This window comes from Humulus lupulus, chromosome 2 (genome assembly GCF_963169125.1).
Source record: "Humulus lupulus chromosome 2, drHumLupu1.1, whole genome shotgun sequence".
Classification (NCBI taxonomy): Eukaryota; Viridiplantae; Streptophyta; class Magnoliopsida; order Rosales; family Cannabaceae; genus Humulus; species Humulus lupulus.
In genome coordinates this window covers 3189401-3209988 of record NC_084794.1, presented here as the reverse complement: position 1 = coordinate 3209988, position 20588 = coordinate 3189401, and the positions used below count along the sequence as shown (strand labels likewise).

Genomic DNA, 20588 nt, shown 5'->3' with positions numbered 1-20588 from the left:
ATAGCCGAGCCCCCTCAAAGGCTCAGACCCGAAACTTGGGACCACGCAGAATGTGCCAGAGCCTGATCGAGAGAATTCAGGGCTTTCTAGGCCCCATAGCGGACGACAGCCACCTTCTCCAATAAGGCACCCACCATCGTCAATAAGGCATCCCTTGCCAGTTCGAAGGGATCGCAACCAGCCCATCGTGATAGGGAAAGACGAGCTGGGTGAAGACATGGGAATGAAGAAGCTACTAGGGAGCGTAGGGGTCCCCATACCACGAGGAGAAAAATTTCTCGATCTTATGCTATTGAGACAAGGAGACCTGCAGGAAACCCATCTCGTAATATTCAGGCAACGAGCCATGTCAGTGAAAGCTCTAGTGATACTAGGTCCGTGAGCATGTATAACCCGAAACCAAGGAATGCCAAAAATCGAGGAAATCACCCAAATTTATGGGAGCACTTAAACCATAATCGGGGACGTGATAATCCCCAAAATCCAGACATGAGAGATCATCTCAATGGGCGCAAGCAATTGATTTACAATCCTGCGCCAAGATGGGGAACTGGAGTTGTAATCAACGATAACCAGTTCCCCCAGTTCAGTCCAGGAATCTTGTAGATCCATTCCAAGAAAGGATTGATTAGTTGGAAAGAGCATTTAGGCTCTTGCAGAATGAACGTAGCCGGGAACGGGACGAAGAGTTTGATGAGGAACTCGAGACTTTTGCCCCACATATCACTAGCACCCCATTTCCTCTAGGATTTAGAATTCCTCATGTCCCACCATTCGATGGAAATTCAGATCCATACAGTCGCTTAAGCATGTTCAACATAATTATGCGAGCCATCAATGTAGGCTACGAGCTCAGGTGTATGTTGTTCCCAGCCTCTCTCACTAGACCAGCAAAGAACTGGTTTGAAAAATACAAGAGGCATTCAATTTCCTCCTGGGATCAATTGTCGAAAGATTTCAAGAAACAATTCAAATCCATGGTCAGCATCAGGCCCGAGCTTCAGCATTGACCAATGTCCGGCAACACCCAAATGAGTCACTGAAAGGTTATCTCACAAGGTTTAACTTGGAAGTCGCCCGAGCTCGTGATGTCGACCACAGTGGCCATTTAATGGCTGTTCGAGTTAGAGTAATGCCTGGGAGTCCTCTCTGGGAAGACTTGCAAAGAAAGCCTGTAAGATCCTTAACTGAGTTCAATCAAAAAGCTCAGAGGTTTGTTAATGTAGGGGAGGCGAGGTCAGCATTGAATATGACCTCTTAGCCCGCAACTACAACAACGAACGCTAACTCTGCCACAACTTTGGTGGATCCTACAATTTCCAAACCCCCCAAGGACAACCCTTCCAAGAGAAAGAAAACTGAAGGGAAACCCTAAAGCAGATGGGGGAAAGAAGAAGAAAGGAGAAATATACTTCTCTATATACAAGGTGTTTATCGAGCTCAATGAGTCTCGGAAGAATATCTACCTGGCTAATGTAAACCAGTTCCCTTTCAGAGGACCTGATCCCATGAGGAACAAAAAGGAAAAAAGAGATTCTAGCAGGTATTGTAGATTCCACAGGGATATCTGGTATACAACCGATGAGTGTAGGCAGCTAAAGGATGAGATCGAAGGATTAATCTCAAGGGGGTATTTTAGACAGTATGTAAGAAACTGAAACCCTAATTAGGCTTCCACCAGCCAAAGGGCAACAACTACACCACCTGCCCAGAACAATAACTGTCGACCTCGAGAGGATGAGCGATCCCCTCCGATTGATGGAGAAGATGTGATAACTATCTCGGGGAAGAATGCCTAGAAAAGATATGTCAATGAGTTCAAAACTGGTGACGGTTCTCCCCTACAAACCCGAACCCAGAGCCCTGAAACAACAAAGCGTTGAAACTCAACCCATAGCTTTCACCAAAGAAGACGCTTCTCATGTCCAATTCCCTCATAATGACCCCCTGGTCATCACCCTTAAGCTTGCAAACAAGAGGGTACACCGATTCCTGATTGATAACGGGAGCTCGGTAAATATCCTCTACAAAGCCACTTTATAATAGATGGGTCTCGTGCTTCGTGACATAAAAGCCTGTGGAACTACATTGTATGGCTTTTCAAAAGAAGGGATTGCCTGTATGGGATCCATCAAACTCCCTGTGACCTTGGGAGACTACCCAGTCTGTGTAATCAAAATGATAAAGTTCGTTGTAGTGGACCTCCCTTCGGCCTATAACGTATTGCTCGAGAGACCCGCCCTGGTAGGGCTGGGGGCAGTGTCATCAGTTAGGCATTTGTTCATCAAGTTCCCAACTTCTGGGGGCATCAGAACTTTGGAAGGGGACCAGCTGGCAGGAAGAGCATGCTACAACATTTCCATTAGGGGAAGAAGCAAACAAGTGCACAGGCACTTGTCATAATTCGGAATAAGGACGGCACGATCTTGGAAATCAATGAAGAAATCGACCCTAGAGTAGAAGAAAGAGCTGACCTCGAGCCGTTGGAAGAGCTCGAAGAAGTTAAGCTCGAAGAAGCTGACTCTCCAAAGACTGTTAAGGTGGGAAGAAACCTTCATAAAAAAAGTAAAATAGCAATTAATTTGCTTCCTAAGAAGAAACCAGGATATTTTCGCTTGGTCACATTCGAACATGGTGGGGATAAGCCCGAATATAATGAGCCACGCGCTCAATATCGACAAAAGCTTCCCCCGAAACAACAAAAATGATGACTCCTCAAAATTAAATGCTGTGATAGACATCATCCAACGCGCAGTCACATTTAATTTATTAATTAATGTTCTCTAAAATTATAAGAGAAACATAGAAATTAAGTTCATACAGGACAAACTCTCAAAATTGTTTATATATATAAATGATGAGTTGTTACTTTGGGAGATTAATTAGTTTTCTTTTCTTATCCAAAACATTTCACTTTCTCATATCTACATCGATCTTTTGAATATATATAGAGAGCTATTACTACCTTGAATTCTCCAATTAATTCCATTAATTTTTCTAAGTGTATATACATATTTATATACAAATATGGAGAGAACCAGATCGTTTCTACAATCGCCTACATATGGAAATGTCATCACTGTTCTTAGCATCGATGGCGGTGGAATAAGAGGAATTATTCCAGGAACTATCCTTGCCTTCTTAGAATCTGAGCTTCAGGTATAAATACATTTATTAAACTGATTATAACATGCATGGCATCTTATTATTAACGATATATATATATATATAATGAAAGAAATTTGCTACAGAAAGTGGATGAAGACGAGAATGCAAGGCTAGCAGATTATTTTGATGTGATTGCAGGAACTAGTACAGGTGGACTTCTTACTGCTATGATAAGTGCCCCAAACGAAAACAACAGGCCTTTGTTTTCTGCTAAAGATATCATCGACTTCTACCTCCAACACTGTCCTCATATCTTCCCTCAAAAGCATAGGTTCATTTATATTATTACTTATTAATCTTTACCTTTACAAATATATATATTATATGTAAGTTTATATATATACTCAGAATTATCAGTATAAATATATAACTACCGTTCAAATCTTCTTACCTAACCTTTTTTTATTATACAATTGGCTTTGGATTTTGTGTTTTAGCAGGTGACAAACCCTTTATGTATTCTCAGATTCAGTATATGTAGTTATATATATATAAATATAGCTACCGTTCAAAATGGTGTCTTTACGTACGTACCTAACTTTACAAATATATATGCAGATGGTCATTTGGTGGAGTACTAGTCCAAATATTCAAGTCTCTAATGGGACCAAAATACGACGGTAAGTATTTGCATAAGCTGCTCAGAGAAAAATTAGGTGACCTGAAGTTGCACCAAACTCTCACTAATGTCATAATTCCAACATTTGATATCAAGCGTCTCCAACCTATTGTCTTCTCTAGCTATGAGGTATAATTAATTAATTAATTAATTACGTGTGAATTAAAAGATTATATATATTAATTAGTTGATATAATTTTTAATTGGTTTAATTAGGTAAAAAGGAACTCAAGCCTAGATGCTAAGTTGTCAGATATTTGTATTGGAACCTCAGCTGCTCCAACCTATCTTCCTTCTCATTCTTTCCAAACCCAAAAGCCTAATGGTCAAGTTAGAGAATTTCATCTCATTGATGGCGGTGTTCTCGCCAATAACCCGGTAGTTAACTTTACAAACATTTATATTCTTAATTATATGTATAGGGAACATATATATTAATATTGTAGTTATAAATTCTAATTTTTGAGTGTATATTATATTTAGAATTTTTTTTTTCTGAAATAGCTTATTGCATGTTTCAACTATTAGAAATTTGATTTTTCAACTGTAAATTATTTGAAATTTCTTAAAAATTTGTGTGATATTTAAAATGACTACAATATATATACTGATAGCGAATAATTTATAACTATGTATGTGCAGAAACCAACTTTTATAAAGACCAATATTGAAAAAATACTCTGAACGTCCCATAGTCTTTGCCTATATATAATTAAAAATCACACACATATATATACTAGGTACAAGCAACGTGCAATAGGCACGTTTACTTAATTTTATTTATAGAATTTATTAATAATTTTTATTAAATTTATATTAATGTCATATAAATTTTGAAATAAATATCATATTTTAATTAAATAATTTATTTATTTATGTTTAAGTTTATGTTTATTCTAGTTTTTAAATTTGGGAGTGACAAGAAGATATTATATATTATATATTTAATGTAATATTAAATATTATACGTAGATTTTAAATTTAAGTTTCTTGCTAGTTTTTGAAAAAAAAAAAACAAATTTTGTTGTTAATTCACAGTGGATTATATTATATGTTTAATATGGTATGATATTATTCTAATAAGTGAATTTAAGTTTAATTAAATTTTATTTAAGTTATAAAATGTATGATTTTATTATTTTTAAATAATTATCATTCTAAAATTTATCAAAAATATCATATTTTAATTTATTTAATTATTTATTATTTTAAAATAATTATCATTGTAAAACATATGAAAAATATCATATTTTAATTTGTTTAATTATTTATTATTTTTAAATAATTATCATTATAAAATATCTCAAAAATATTTTATTTCAATTTTTTTTAATTATTTATTTTATTTTATTTAATTTTAAGTGTTTAAAAACTACCGTTAAATATAAAAATATTATGTTAAATATAATAATATTCTGTTAAAATTAACATTAAAAAAATAAAAAACCGTTAAAACCAAAAATTTCCGTTATCTACGCACTTATTATATAGAAGAGATATACATATATTTCATTGTCTTCAATTAATTATTACTTCAGGCGTTGGTCGCTATAAATGAAGTGTCGAAAGAAATTCACCAAGGGAATCGTGACTTCTTTCCAATAAGGCCAACAGAGTTCGGGCGGTTCCTGGTGATATCGATAGGAACGGGTTCAGCCAAAGCAGAAGAGAAGTATAGAGCTGATGAGGCTGCAAAATGGGGTGTGTTGGGATGGTTGAACAGTCACCACTCCACACCTTTGGTCGATATTTTTACTCAAGCTAGTAGTGATTTGGCTGATATTTTTCTCTCTACAGTTTTCCAAGCTCTCCATTCTGAGAAGAATTACCTTCGAATCCAGGTTAATTAGTTTGTTTACATATATATAATAACTAGTTAATAATACAGACTACTCACATTTAATTAGTATGTATAATTTACAATAATTAATTAGTTATTATTTTGATTATTATTGTTATGTAGGATGACACACTGGGCGATAAGGAATCTTCGTTGGATATTACTACCGAAGACAATCTAAACAAGCTTGTGAAAATTGGAGAGGAGTTGTTGCTTAAACCTGTTTCAATGGTTAACTTGGATACTGGTATTTATTCTCCTAAACATGGAACTACAAATGGAGAAGCTCTTAGAAGGTATTAATTAACTATAATTATAAATAACGAGAATTTTGAAATTGTTTTATATTTTTCTTATTTCAATAATTTTCATTTGTTCTTGACACAGGAAGTTAAAAATTTCTGATTGTAATATGATATAATTATAATTAATTGTAATTTATTTTTTGTGGAATTATATATATATATATATATATATATATATAATAGGGTTGCTCAAATGCTTTCCCGGGAGAGACAAACTCGTGAAGCAAGATCACCTATGGTAAAGGTAACGGGTGTTAAAGCTGCTACTACACGTGACAGTAAATATACTCTAAGATTATAAATCAATATATAGGAAATTCTCCTACAGGCCTCACTTTAGCCCCTACTAATGTGGCTCTCAGTGTTCTCGACTCATGAATAGTTTTTTATACGATTTTTTTATGACCATGTATATTGTAGCTATTTAGAGCATCTTGTAAATCTTCAGAAAATTCCGAATAGTTTACAGTACCGAAAACTAAGTTCAAACATATTGCACGTGTGATTTTTTTTTTTTATGCGTGTGAAAATCAACATGTTTGAATCTAGTTTTCGTTACTGTAAACTATTCAGAATTTTCTGAAAATTTGTATCATGCTCTAAATAGCTACAAGATACGCGTTCATAAAAAAATCGCGCCGAAATCTATTAACGAGTCAAGAAATACTAAAAGCCCTACTAATAAAGCTTAAAATGAAACTTTTATATAAAAAAAAAAATTGTCCTATATATATTTCGAATGAATTGAAGGACATCTAGATTTGTAATATTTAAAGTTTCCACTTTATGTTTCAATTAATAATCATCCAATAATTAATTTGTTGGTCACAAGGATAGATCGATAATTCTTTTTATTTGTTTATATATTCTTTATCATACATTGCATAAGTAATTACTTACATTACGTGTACGTCATCACATATATATATATATATATACTTGCTTTTTAGGTAATAATATTAACCACTAAAATATGGCTTATTTATTATATAGTGAATACTGTGATTAAAAAATATATATAATAGTGACAATATAATTTTAGTTCTTTTTTTTTCATTTTTAGGATGATGAGAATTGTGCAGCATCGATGGGATGGGTTATTTAACTTTTCTAATCAAAATTTGACTTTGTTAATTATGTACGTACAAGGATTAATTAAGCCATATTTGCGATATATATGCGGCAAGACAACAAATGATGGGTTCTTAATTAAGTCGCTGCAATTGTTTTCTCAAAATAAATTGAACAACATTATTCTACTTAAATCTATTTATCATGCAATAATCCAAATTTTCCCACTACATTAATTGGGAACTTTAATTGCAGCAAAATGGTGGGTTTTTCATCACCGAATTAATGTCACAAAACAAATATGTACATGTATTATAATTAATATATATTTAAAATAGTATAATTATATATTATATATGTGCTATATTTATTTATTTGATAAAATTAGCTGTATAAACGAATTTTTTAAAAAGCAGACAAAAATATCATTGATGTGTACATCTTTTCTATATAATAAGTGTGTAGATAACGGAAATTTTTTGTTTTAATGATTTTTTATTTTTTTATTGTTAACTTTAACACAATATTCTTATATTTAATATAATATTCTTTTATATTTGACAGTAATTTGTAAACATTTAAGCTTAAATAAAATAAAATAAATAATTAAAAAAATTAAAATAGGATATTTTTGAGATATTTTACAATGATAATTATTTAAAAATAATAAATAATTAAACAAATTAAAATATGATATTTTTGAGATATTTTGCAAAGATAAATTATTTATAAATAATAAAATCATATGTTTTATAACTTAAATAAAATTTAATTAAACTTAAGCTCACTTATTAGAATAATATCATATTAAATATATAATATAATATTATGTGAATTAGCAATAATTTTTTTTTTTTTTTAAAAACTAGCAAGAAACTTATATTTAAAATCTACGTATAATATTTAATATTACATTAAATATATAATATATAATCTCTTGTTGTCCTTCCCAAATTCAAAAACTAGACAAATATAAATTTAAACAAAAATAAATAAATTATTTAATTAAAATATGATATTTATTTGACATTAATATAAATTTAATAAAAATAATTAATAAATTCTATAAATAAAAATAAGCAAATATACATATTGCACGTTATTTGTATATACATGCACGTGTACATTGATGTGTAATCTTTATTTGTTTGAGTATCATGTTTATATACCATAGCTACAGTACCATTAATTATCTGTCTTGAGCTAATTTCTGAGGACAGTGTTTAATTACGGTAGAAATGGTTGATATATATCCTTCTTTATTAAATTAAAAAACTACTATATACCACTTGAAAAAAATAAAACATCGAATGGGTTTTTAGTAATTGTATACAATTGTGACTAAGCACAATTATTGATGAGGCTACATAGTCTCAAAAAATTACACATGAAATGAGCCGAAACTACACTTGTTAAATTTAAATTTTGTGGGATGAGTTTAGTAGCATTGATCGATGTTGATGTTAATTAGAAAAGAAAAAACTAGAGCATAATTGTCCACATATATATATATGGTATATAAAAATGATATTTAATCGGTTTAGTCTACTAATTAATTACCTACTCTATATTCTTTTGATACAATTAAAGCAACAAATAATCCTAACTATTGGATTACATGGTGGACATAAAATTCAATTAGTAATAAAATAAAAAAGGAGTTATTTACGTTTTCTAGCCACCAACCGGGACTATATCCTAGTCCAATCTTGTTACATAATTATAATCTTGATAAATAAAATTAATTATCTGCAGCCAATAATAACTTTTAAATGAATGTTACATCTTATAGCTAGCTACAATGATTGATATAAAATATGTTACATATATATATCGTAATTGAGTAATACGATGATACGTTGTCATTTATTAGGTTTTGGACTTTATTTTTTAAAAGTAGAGACAACGATAGAAATTAAGATTATTTGCTTATTTATTTAGGCCTTGGACTTTGAATTCTAAGAGGAAAAAAATAAAATTCAAATGATTTTATTTTCTTTGTATATGTAATCAATCACAAAACAAAATCTACTAATCGCAGCGATATTAATCCCAAAAAATTTATGTTGCGAAAAAGATCAGTGGTCGTATAACTTAAAATTACTAAAATTTATAAAGTTAGGATGCTGAAATTATTCAGGATATTCAAATAGTTTGTTGTATGCGTATATAAATATCGAAACAAGAACGCGTATAACAAGTTATTTTAATCTTGATTTTAGCATTTTAAATAATTTAGAATTTCTTAAAACTTTGTGAAAGATTCCATGTAACTTCATTATACACTGTCATATAAAATAAATAAATTTGCAACTTATCAATTTACCGAAAATGCTATAAAAAAAAATTGATTAACAATCACTACCCTATATATATTTTTATGTATAAACATATCTTTGATAGCCAGGAGTTGAAATTATTAGTGACAATTCGGTTTATTTTCTTATTGAAAAATTAAATATCCATGGTACACACGATAAAAAAATACAAGCAAATATATACCACATGAAATTAATCATGAAGTGTCAAAACATATATAAAATTATTACATATAAATAAATAAATAGTGGTAATCAATCAGAACACAACATACTATATGTGAATTGTTTTTGTAGTAACTAATATATTAACAAAATAATTGGATCAGCCTATCCCTCAAGTTTTTAGATTGCCTTTCTATCCTCACCACGAGTCTTTCTTTCCCGGGAAAGTATTTCCGCAACCCTGCACCAAAATAAATAAATAAATATAATTTTGCATAATTAAAGAGTACGTACATATATGAATATTTTAACACTTGTCTTTCTTTTTTATGATGAAGCACCTTAAAGTTATAATACATATATCGTTAATTATTTAGAAATTTTGAATAATTTACAATTTTAAAATCAGAGTTCAAACAATCAGTTATACGTGTCTTATCTTTTTTATACGCGTGGTAAACAATTAATTAAACTCTAATTTCAGCATTATAAATTATTCAAAATTTCTTAAAAAATTAGTGAGATGATTAATATACCCTATATACCCTATATACCTTTCGATAGCCACTTCATTTGTAACATCATCATGACAAGGTTCTTGTAAACCTGTCTCCAAATTAACTCTCGTAACAGGTTTCTTCAACAAAGCCTCTCCAACTTTCACAAGCTCATTAAGGTTTTCTTCGGTGGCAATGTCTATAGAAGATACCGTTTCGGCCAATGTATCATCCTGCGCACATTAATTAATTTTAATATCGTTATATACAAATACAGTTATAATGCAAGTCATGTATGCATAGAAGATATCATTAAAATATATACCTGGATACGAAGATAGTGATTCTGAGAGTCTAGAGCCTGTAATAGTGTGGAGAGGTAAAAATCGACCAAGTCACTGCTTGCTTGAGTGAAAATATCGACCAAAGGAGTGGAATGGTGGCTGCTCAACCACCCCAGAACACCCCACTTGGCTGCTTCCACCGCGTTGTACTTGTCATGAGCTTTTGGCGTACCCGTTCCTAACGACACGACCAAGCATCGCCCATACGTACGCTTGGTCACAGAGAAACGACTCCCTGAGTTGATGTCCTTTGACACTTCGTTCATAGCCACCAAAGTCTGATCCATCGATTACGATGAAAATAAATAATTTCATTCATGAAACCATATATATAAATTAATTTACGACATTATAATATATATACCGGATTGTTAGCCGCCACAGCACCATCAATGAGATTAAACTCTCTGATCACTTGGCCGTTGGAATCTTTGGTTTCGAAAGTATGGGCCGGAAGATAGGTTGGGGCCGCCGAAGTCCCGGTGCATATATCAGAGAGTAGGGCATCTAGGCTTGAATTCTTTCTCACCTAATAATAATTATACAATTAATCTCATTAATAACAATGATTACTGTATCATCATGTATAAAAATATTAATTTTTTTGTGTATATATATATATATATATTTACCTCATAGGAAGAGAAGATAGTGGGTTGGAGAAGTTTGATGTCAAAGGTGGGGATAACAACGTTAGTCAATGTCTGACTCAACCGCAGCTCTCCCAATGTTTCCTTGAGTAGGTTGCTCAAATACTTGCCATCATATTTTGGACCAACTAGAGATCTAATCGTCTCCGCCGCGCCCCCAAATATTGGAATACTGCATTTTAATTTCAAAAATTCCAAGGTCAATAAATATGAATAACCTAAACATGCATGCATTCTTAATTAGTCATACATCATATACTTAATTTTTTTTTTTTTTTTTTATAAATCAGTGAAATTTCATTACTTCTAACAAAACATACAACTCCAAAAACACCTCAATACACAGCAAAGAAAAAAAAACACAGCCCCATTATAAATTCCCAAACCAATTTCTATACTGCTGACTAATTTTCTTTGATAAATTGTACGAAATTCTATTCTTAACACTAACTTTAGTATTATGAACAATTAGCTCAGGTTGCATATTCTTCCCAAGCCACAAAGTATCATTCCTAGCCTTCCAAATGTTGTAAAGCAAAGCTGCTATAACAGCTGAAAAAACTAGCTGTATTCCCTAAAAATAGTATATATATAATATTTTGTAAATCAGCATATACTTAATTACGTACTCATATATATGTATAATATTTATGCGTACGTCTATGCCCTCCCTAAAAATAGGCATACGTATTCCCTCCTATATTTTTGATACCGTGATACAGTGATGATTTTGGACAATTGTTTTATAGTCATGTATAAAAATTTAGAATAGTTCGTAGTAGGGTAAAAAACAATATTAACATAAGCATCAGTATTTTCTCAAGGTGGAATTATATTTTTTATGTTGTAAATTATTTATAATTTTTTTAAAATATAAAAAATATTCTAACTAATTATAATATACACGATGATACAAAATTATGCCAAAAATCATTTCAGTATAAAAAAAAAAATTGCACCGGTGCTCCCAAAAACATAGTTGCTCTCTAAACTATTTTATATCTGTTATATGATAATATATAGCACCATTATTCATTACCAGTCTTGTGGAAAAATCTTAGGACAGTGTTTGAGGTAGAAATCGTTGATATCCTTGGCAGCAAATAAGGGTCGACCGTTTTCATTCGGGGCAGTAAGCATGGCTGTAACGAGTCCACCAGTACTTGTTCCAGCGATCACATCAAAGTAGTCTGCAATTCTTACTTCCTCACCATCTAGTCTCTGCATACATATACATATATATATATATATAGAGTTAATAAACTAAAACGAAGCTTATTTATATATGCATACGGCGTCGTTTTGTACGTACCTGAAGCTCGGATTCTAGACAGCTGAGAATGGTGCCGGGAATAATACCCCTTATCCCACCACCATCGATGCTAAGGACAGTGATGACATTATCATAAGTTGGAGACTGTAAAAATGACCTTGCTCTCTCCATTTTACAATAACAAATAACTAAGATTCTTAAGAACTAAAATCAACAAAGATAGAAAAACTTGCGACGAAGAGCTTATTAAGAGTAGTTGTGGTGTTGTGTTTGCAATTTTTGAGACAAGAAAGAAATGAATCTCGAGTGCTCGTTATATATGCAATTTTTTTGGGTTTGATCATTGACTTGTCACCTGCCAAAAGGTTGGATATTTGACTATTAATTCAACTTTTCAAATATAACCAATGTATAAGTGAGACTACCATTTCATCTTCTTTCCTGTTTCTGTTCCTGATTTGATCTTTACGATGTAGTGACTATTATAGACAGGAAGTTGATACGAAGTAGTCACATTGTTAGAAAATTTAACACATATACACTATGACTTTTTAATCGATCACATAGAATTTGTTAACATATTTTGAGTGGCCCAAATAAATTTAGGGATGATATCTTGAAACAGGTTCGTGATGATGATACCTTTCTTCGATATATAATCGTGTGGACCGATTCTAATAATACCCTACCCCATCAAAAGTCTGATTTTGTCATTATTTTATACAGTGAAAAGCATAAGTTTTGTCTTGTTTAGGCTTTGCAAATCAAAGGTCTGATTTTGTCATTATTTTATACAGTGAAAAGCATAAGTTTTGTCTTGTTTAGGCTTTGCAAAGTTAAATTATTATTGGTATATATATATACATATATTTTAGCGTTTGACTTCTCTCTCTCTCTCTTCTTCTTCTTAAATAATAATTTTGTTGCTTATTACATTCATATTCTCACTAATATCAAGCTCTAGATAGAAAAAATTAAAGAGATAAGTTGTGTAACTAATAAATAGTAAATTTTTGAGGAGTTAAATGCTACAAATAAGTAAATAAGGACCCCAATTGATATTAATGGTTACTGTGACAAGAATTATGAGGCTCCATCTAAAAATCAATTAGTGATTAGTGGAGTTACACATGTTCTTATTAATGATTCAATATTCTAACACTTATTCCATGTGAGACATCATAGTTTAATATCCCCCTTCAAGATGGTGGCGATTTTTCGCTGACCAATCTTGAATAACCTAATCACAAGTGGCCTATTTTTTCAGCTTGTTTATTATTTTTTTTTGGATTTCAAGTGTCTTTTCGCACTATGCGAATCTCATTCGGCTTGGCTCACTCTTTGGATCGGTGTGCTACGAATGCCCGCTAGGAAATTGGCTCTTGATACCATGACAAGAATCTTGAGGCTCCATCTAAAAATCAATTAGTGATTAGTGGAGTTACACATGTTCTTATTAATGATTCAATATTGTAACACGTATTCCATGTCGAACATCATAGTCTAGTGTGTGAATGTTACGGTAATTCTGAGACGAAAGAGATTTATAAGTTAGACTGAGTCATTAAGTGTAGAAGTCAATCCACAATACATGGTCAATGCCAAGAAGCTTCCAAGGTAATTTTGAGGAAATTGCATTCTTCTTTCTTTCTTCGAAAATTGGCTTCTCTCTTCTATATTACCTTACTTTTTTTTTTCTCAAATATACCTAACCTACCTACAAAATTATCTTATTACACATATTTTTATCTTTTTCTTACCTAGTCATGTATTACTTTTTTCAACAAAAGAAAAATATGGGACAATTGTTTTTATTTATTTTTATATGTGGCACCTTTTTTATGCCCTTTTATTTAGGAAAAATTGTATCCAGCACTGTAAATTTTTAAAAAATTAAAAAAAGGGATAATTGTGGCAAAAGTACCCAAAGTTTGGGTTTTGTACGCGGCATAGGCCCAATGTTTATTTTTAGTGGCAAAAGTACCCATAGTACCAAAAAGTGTTATTCTGTTTGGTTTTCTCCGTTTGTGGCTTCTGGGTGTACACGTGTACGCACCAGATAATTCAAAGTTTTATTTCTGTTTATCATAATTAAAAATACATTTAAATTTTACAAAAATAATTAAAATAATTAAATTAACAAAATTTAAAATACATTAAAAAATAAATAAATAAAAATTTATAACTGATTTTAACTTTAAAAAAAAAATTAAAACCCCTAAAACTATTCTACCTCTCTCTCCCTCTCAGTGCACCGATATCGATAAGCAACTTCTCCATCTCCAAAAGTCCGTCGAGGTTCTCGATATAGTCAAGGGCGAGTCGGACCACATGCTTTTGAACGTGAGCTCAACCGCAGACCTCGCCGACCATGTTAGTGGTAAGGTTCGTGATCTCGATTTCGCACAGTCGCGTGTCAAGTCCACTCTTCAACGTCTTGATGCCATTGTTGAGAGGGGTAACTGCATTGATGGGGTGAAGAAGGCGCTAGAGAACGAAGACTATGAAGCCGCTGCCAACTACGTCTAGACGTTCCTCCAAATCGACGATAAGTATAAGGATTCTAGATCGGATCAGAGGGAGCAGCTCATGGAATCGAAGAGGAAACTCGAAGGGATTGTGAGAAAGCGGCTCTCGGCGGCCGTGGATCAAAGAGACCACGCCACCATTCTGAGATTCATTCAGTTGTACACACCACTGGGATTGGAGGAAGAGGGTTTGCAGGTTTATGGCTCGTGGGGAGGAAGAAGACAGTGAGGGAGAGGGAGAGAGAGGTAGAATAGTTTTAGGGGTTTTAATTTTTTTTTAAAGTTAAAATCAGTTATAAATTTTTATTTATTTATTTTTTAATGTATTTTTAATTTTGTTAATTTAATTATTTTTGTAAAATTTAAATGTATTTTTAATTATGATAAACAGAAATAAAAATTTGAATTATCTGGTGCGTACACGTGTACACCCAGAAGCCACAAACGGAGAAAACCAAACGGAATAACACTTTTTGGTACTATGGGTACTTTTGCCACTAAAAATAAACATTGGGTCTATGTCGCGTACAAAACCCAAACTTTGGGTACTTTTGCCACAATTATCCCTTAAAAAAATATGGATGTTTCTTACGGTTCTGTAATCCTACAATTTTCTAGTTAGTATACAAATGTTGTTTATAAAATTGTAACATATGGTTACAATAACTTGTAAATTTTAATTACAAGTTTATAAACTTTAGTTACAATAAAATTGTAGTTTACAAAAAAATCATATTTGCAATTATGCCACTCAGTATTTTTATATTATTTTACCAATTCCATAATTTTAGTATTTTTTTTTTAAAATTTTAGGTATTTTTGTAAATTTCTCTCTTATTTATACGGTTTGTTTAAGACAAAACTCTTGTAAAGTTTCCATTAAAGTAGCTAACATATTGGCCCACCTTGACTTAGGGGCTTCTTTTTACTGGGCCAATCCATATGCCTTGATCAAGCTAGCTTGTTTTTTGTTGGGATAATTTGAAAAATACCCAGTTTTAGGATTAGTTAACTAAAAATAGCTACTAATAACATTTAGTTAAATATTACCCACTTTTTTAAGCACATTTTCCATATTACCCTTAAAACACTACTAGAAGTCCAATGTAAAAATCTCAATCTTTGCATCTGTCGTGTCATTTACTTCCCTCTTTAAATAATATTCCACTGTCACTTCTACTAGACCACTGTATAATGGGTAGAGTCATTAATAGTTTGGGTATTAATATAAGAGTTTTAAAAGGTGGGTAAAAATTAAAGAGATTAACTTAAATTAGGTATTAGGTGTAATTTTCACTTTTTTGTTGGGTAATTTAAGAACCATAAAGTCCAGCGATCTTAATACATGGTTTGAATTGGTCTTATTATTATTATTATTATTATTATTAAAATTCATATCATCTCCAATAGTTAAATGTTATATTTAGTACAAGTATTATGAATATTAAAAATATTTAACAAATGCACAATAAATTTCTCTCTTTTATTTCTAAGTACTTGGTATCTTTGTTGATGTGATTCTGATTAATCGAAGATCGTATAAAGATTTCATTCAAACTATCTAGTTGAAGCTTTTGATTAAGTCTCTTACTTTTCATTTGGGATTGACAAGAAAAAAAAAAGGGTGTCCTAGAAGCTGTAGAACAGCTCAAAGGATATATAATCAAGAGACTAGTCCACAACCATCCATCTTTTTCTTTTGGTATTTTATTTTCTCGTGTACAAATTTACACTTGATAAAATTGTGGTTTTCCTTAAAAATAATAATAGTAGTTAAAGGGTACGTAGAAGAGGTTTCTTTTCTCATTGTCTTATTCAAATCAAACATAAAGGGCATTGACGATGTCATTTTCTTTAGAGATAAGCCAAGCAAAAATTAGAGTCCACAAGAAAACTATGACCATACATATATAAAATTTTAATCCTATGTGACTAAGACTATTCGAAGGTTATTAATAGACACCCTCGACCTACTAATAATTTATAAGAAAATTACACTGTTTCTGGTGACCCATCAAATCTAAATGATCATTAGTGTAAAATCATTATTGGCATATTTGACAATTTTGACAAAATTAATTAATTTTTTTTTTTCGAAATTGGTAGTTTTCTGTTTTGTTTGTGATATATTTTCTATAATCAGATTATTATATATATGTTAATAAAATAAGTATATAATTTCCTACAAAAGAATATCTTTTCGTGAAATGGAAATTATTTGTATTTTTTTATCTCATTTATTTGTCCAGAAATCGTGAACAGCTTGCAGAGATAATGTATATATTATTTCCTTATTTATTTAGGGAAACTGGGTTTAAAAACTGTCTAGGTTCAATGAATCTGTTTGAACGGATTGCCAGTCTATTTCAACAGATTCTAACTTTCCTGTTTTGGAAGATTTTCCATTTATTGGATGATTGGTTTCTTATTTGTTTTCCACGACCTAAAGGGATTCTAAAAAGTATATAATCATCCTTAGGTCGCTGGTTGGTGTATTATTTTCCAAATATTTTTCAAGTTTTAGAGAGACTTTTTATTATGTGAAGAACTTGAGTCCAACAAGTTCTTAGTGGTTTATTACAGTGTACTTCTGTATTGTTTTCTTTGTGTTAATTGTGCAAGTTGAATACACTTGGACATTGTTCACCAAGCTTTGGGAGAAGTCTTGTTCGTGAGTCACTTTTCGGGAGGAAAAGTGCAAGTGTTATGATTTGAAGAGAGTTCAAGATCTTAGCACTTCAATAATTTGATTAGGAGCTTGGATTACAACAGTTGCGACAAATTCAAAAGGGAGTCTTTATTTGTATAAGTCAATTTGGTTTTGTAATCGTTTAGATATTCTTCTAATAAATTTCATTCTCTGGGCATGGTCCCGTGGACTAGTAGCAATCTGCAAAGATTGCTGATACCATGTATAATTTCGTGTGTTCTTTACCTTATGTTCATTTTTATCTTCTAGTGATAAACTGTTTAAACATATCTGGTTTCTGTTCAAACAGTCTCGAAGAGCATATTTTTCGAGCTTGATTATTGGAAGGAGTTATTGCTGAGGCATAACTTGGACGTAATGCACATTGAGAAGAATGTTTACGACAGTGTCTTGGGAACTTTGTTGAACTTAGAGGGAAAATCTAAAGACACTGACAAGGCAAGACTTGATCTAGCAGACATGAAAATTAGAGAAAAACTCCACCTCCGCAAAGAGGGAAACAAGTGGAAGAAACCGCATGCCAGTTACACCCTCAGTGTCCCGGAGCGTCGAGTTTTCTGTGAATTTGTGAAGTCAGTTGAATTCCAGGGCGGTTTTGTTGCAAACCTTTCGAAGAATGTCAATGTCAACGATGGCAAGATAGCTGGGCTGAAATCACACGATTGCCACGTGTTGTTTCAGCAGTTGTTGCCCGCCGCAATTAGGTCGTTTTTGGTTCCTGAAGTTCGGAAGACAATTATTGAGTTGTGCGCTTTTTTCAAAAAAATTTGTTCACGGACTTTGAATGTGAAAGACCTTGAGAAGATGGAGACAGACATTATCACCATTTTATGGAAGTTGGAAATGATATTTCCTCTAGCATTTTTTGACTTTATAGTGCATTTGGTTTTGCATCTTCCGAAAGAGGCGATTCTTGGCGGTCCCGTGCACTTTAGGTGGATGTATCCCATTGAACGTTCGATGGCGGTTTATAAATAGTATGTAAGAAATCATACACATCCGGCAGGTTCAATCGCAGAAGCTTACGTGGTCAACAAGACCTTAACCTTTTGCTCAATGTACCTCTGGGGGGTTGAGACTCGATTCAATCGACCTGAGAGGAATGACGATCGCGTTGAATCCCAACCAAATCAGGAATATTCTATTTATAACGTTGTTGGTCGTCCATTTGGTAAGAAATCAAGTATGCTCCTCAATCCGCAGTTAAAGCAAAAGGCTGAGTGGTATATCTTGAACAATTGTGCCGAAATTAAGGAGTACTTTAGGTGTGTTTTCTAGTTTTTTTTTCAATAAATTTGTTTAGTTTATATACCGAGTAAAGACAAAAATCATAACATTGTTGTCCGTTTGTAGTGAACATATGGATGAATTAAGAAGACGGGGGGGCTCGAATCTTGAAGTTCAACAAGAAGCTGATTTTCCTCAGTGGTTCAAAGAAAGAGTATGTATATTAGTCAATTCTTTTCCGAAACCCCACTTAATCAATCCAAAACTAACTTTCAATGTTAATGTTGATAGGTGAACGGTTTGCATGAGTCAACACCTACTGAAGTGATTAATGAATTGTATGCTCTCGCAAACAAATCAAGCGGCACCGTGTTCTCATATCCAGGGATGATAGTGAATGGTGTGAAATTTGTGATTCATGGTCGTGATATGAAGCTTAAAACACAAAATTGCGGTGTAATGGTGCCAAGCGAGGAAGGAGTGAACTACTATGGAGTTCTGGAAGAAGTAATTGAATTGTCCTACTTGATGGGTTGCAGTGTTGTCCTATTCAAGTGTAGATGGTTCAATACAAGTAGAATTAAAGTGGAATCCAATTTCTTTTCTCCTTTTTGTTCTTTCTTCTTCAATCTTTTTTTTTATATGCACTGAGTAACCACATATTTCTACATATGTCTCATGGTATAGGACAAATGCTCATGGTATAGGACAAATGGAATAATGAACACACGGATACAAGTGTAGGCTCAAAACATGTGTTAACCAATGAAAAAGGTCACACTACAAGAAATTGCATTATTAGCGGCGGTGGACTCCGCCGCTAATAATCTCCAAATCCGCCACTAATACCCTTTAGCGGCGGACTGACACACCTGCTGCTAATAATCAATTATTAGCGGCGGGCATTAGCGGCGAAACCCGTCGCTAATAACTATGTCCGAGGCATTAGTATTAGCCGCGGGGTCTGCCGCTAATATTGTATTTATAATTTTTTTAAATTAAATTTTAAATAAATTAACAAATTAATATTTATTAAATTTAATTATTTTTAAAAATAATTTAACAAAAATAAATATTTAATTAATTTAAACATAACTAACATTAAAATTAATATAAATAGTTTTAATATTTATCAACCTAGTAAATATCACTATAGTCATTAAAAATAAATAAAGTATTAATTCAATCCAAATATATAAACTAGTAACTAAAGAAAGTCATTAAGATTAATATTGAAATTGTCCTCATCTTCAACATTTTGGTCTGACTGTGAGGACGACGGCTGTGACGGTGGCGGTGGTTGTGGCGGTGGCGGTGAAGGAATATAAGGTGGTTGTGATGATCGTCCAAGCGTGAAGTCCCCAAACAGATCTCGAGGCTGTGGCTGTGGCGGAGGCTGCATCGATCCTCCTGGAAAATCGGTAAAACTAAAATATTGTGGAGGAGACTGAGAAGGGGGTCCAAAAATGTATTGGTAACTCTTAATTTTTTAAACTTTTATTAAATATAATTATCAATTTCTATATTCATGTAATTTATAAATTATTATTTATTCATAATTTTTTAATTTAGAATAATAATAATTTTATAAATTAATTATTATTTGACTTTAAGACTAACTTATATTTTTAAATAATTAGATAAATTTATTAATAATATTTTAAACTTATCATTTCTGTGTCGATATACATGTAATTGATTGTTGTAGTCAACAACCATCAATCACAAACATACCGAGACTAAGAAAATAAATTAACTACTAATTAATTTTTTTGTTCTATTTTTACAAATTATAATAATAATAATAACATATGTTCAAGCAAAAAAGAGAAAAAAGAACAAAATAACATGATAATATCTTACATTTGTTTCA

At 31.9% G+C, this 20588-nt stretch overlaps 2 protein-coding genes across 2 annotated transcripts; one reads left to right on the top strand and one right to left on the bottom strand.

The window, feature by feature from the left end:
• The first annotated feature begins 2985 nt into the window (after positions 1–2985).
• On the top strand, positions 2986–6768 carry LOC133816900 (patatin-like protein 2). Its single transcript, XM_062249223.1, has 7 exons — positions 2986–3159; positions 3252–3439; positions 3727–3916; positions 4004–4165; positions 5326–5628; positions 5751–5923; positions 6116–6768. Exons 1-7 carry the CDS (start codon positions 3028–3030, stop codon positions 6231–6233), a joined length of 1266 nt encoding a protein of 421 aa, XP_062105207.1. The 5' UTR covers positions 2986–3027; the 3' UTR covers positions 6234–6768.
• A 2640-nt stretch (positions 6769–9408) lies between these two features.
• LOC133815780 (patatin-like protein 2) lies at positions 9409–12484 on the bottom strand. Its single transcript, XM_062248580.1, has 7 exons — positions 12290–12484; positions 12017–12198; positions 10960–11149; positions 10692–10856; positions 10309–10605; positions 10041–10216; positions 9409–9727 (listed from the first exon to the last, which is right to left on the bottom strand). The coding sequence occupies exons 1-7, from the start codon at positions 12419–12421 to the stop codon at positions 9667–9669; spliced, it is 1203 nt and encodes a 400-aa protein (XP_062104564.1). The 5' UTR covers positions 12422–12484; the 3' UTR covers positions 9409–9666.
• Between the last annotated feature and the right edge of the window lie 8104 nt (positions 12485–20588).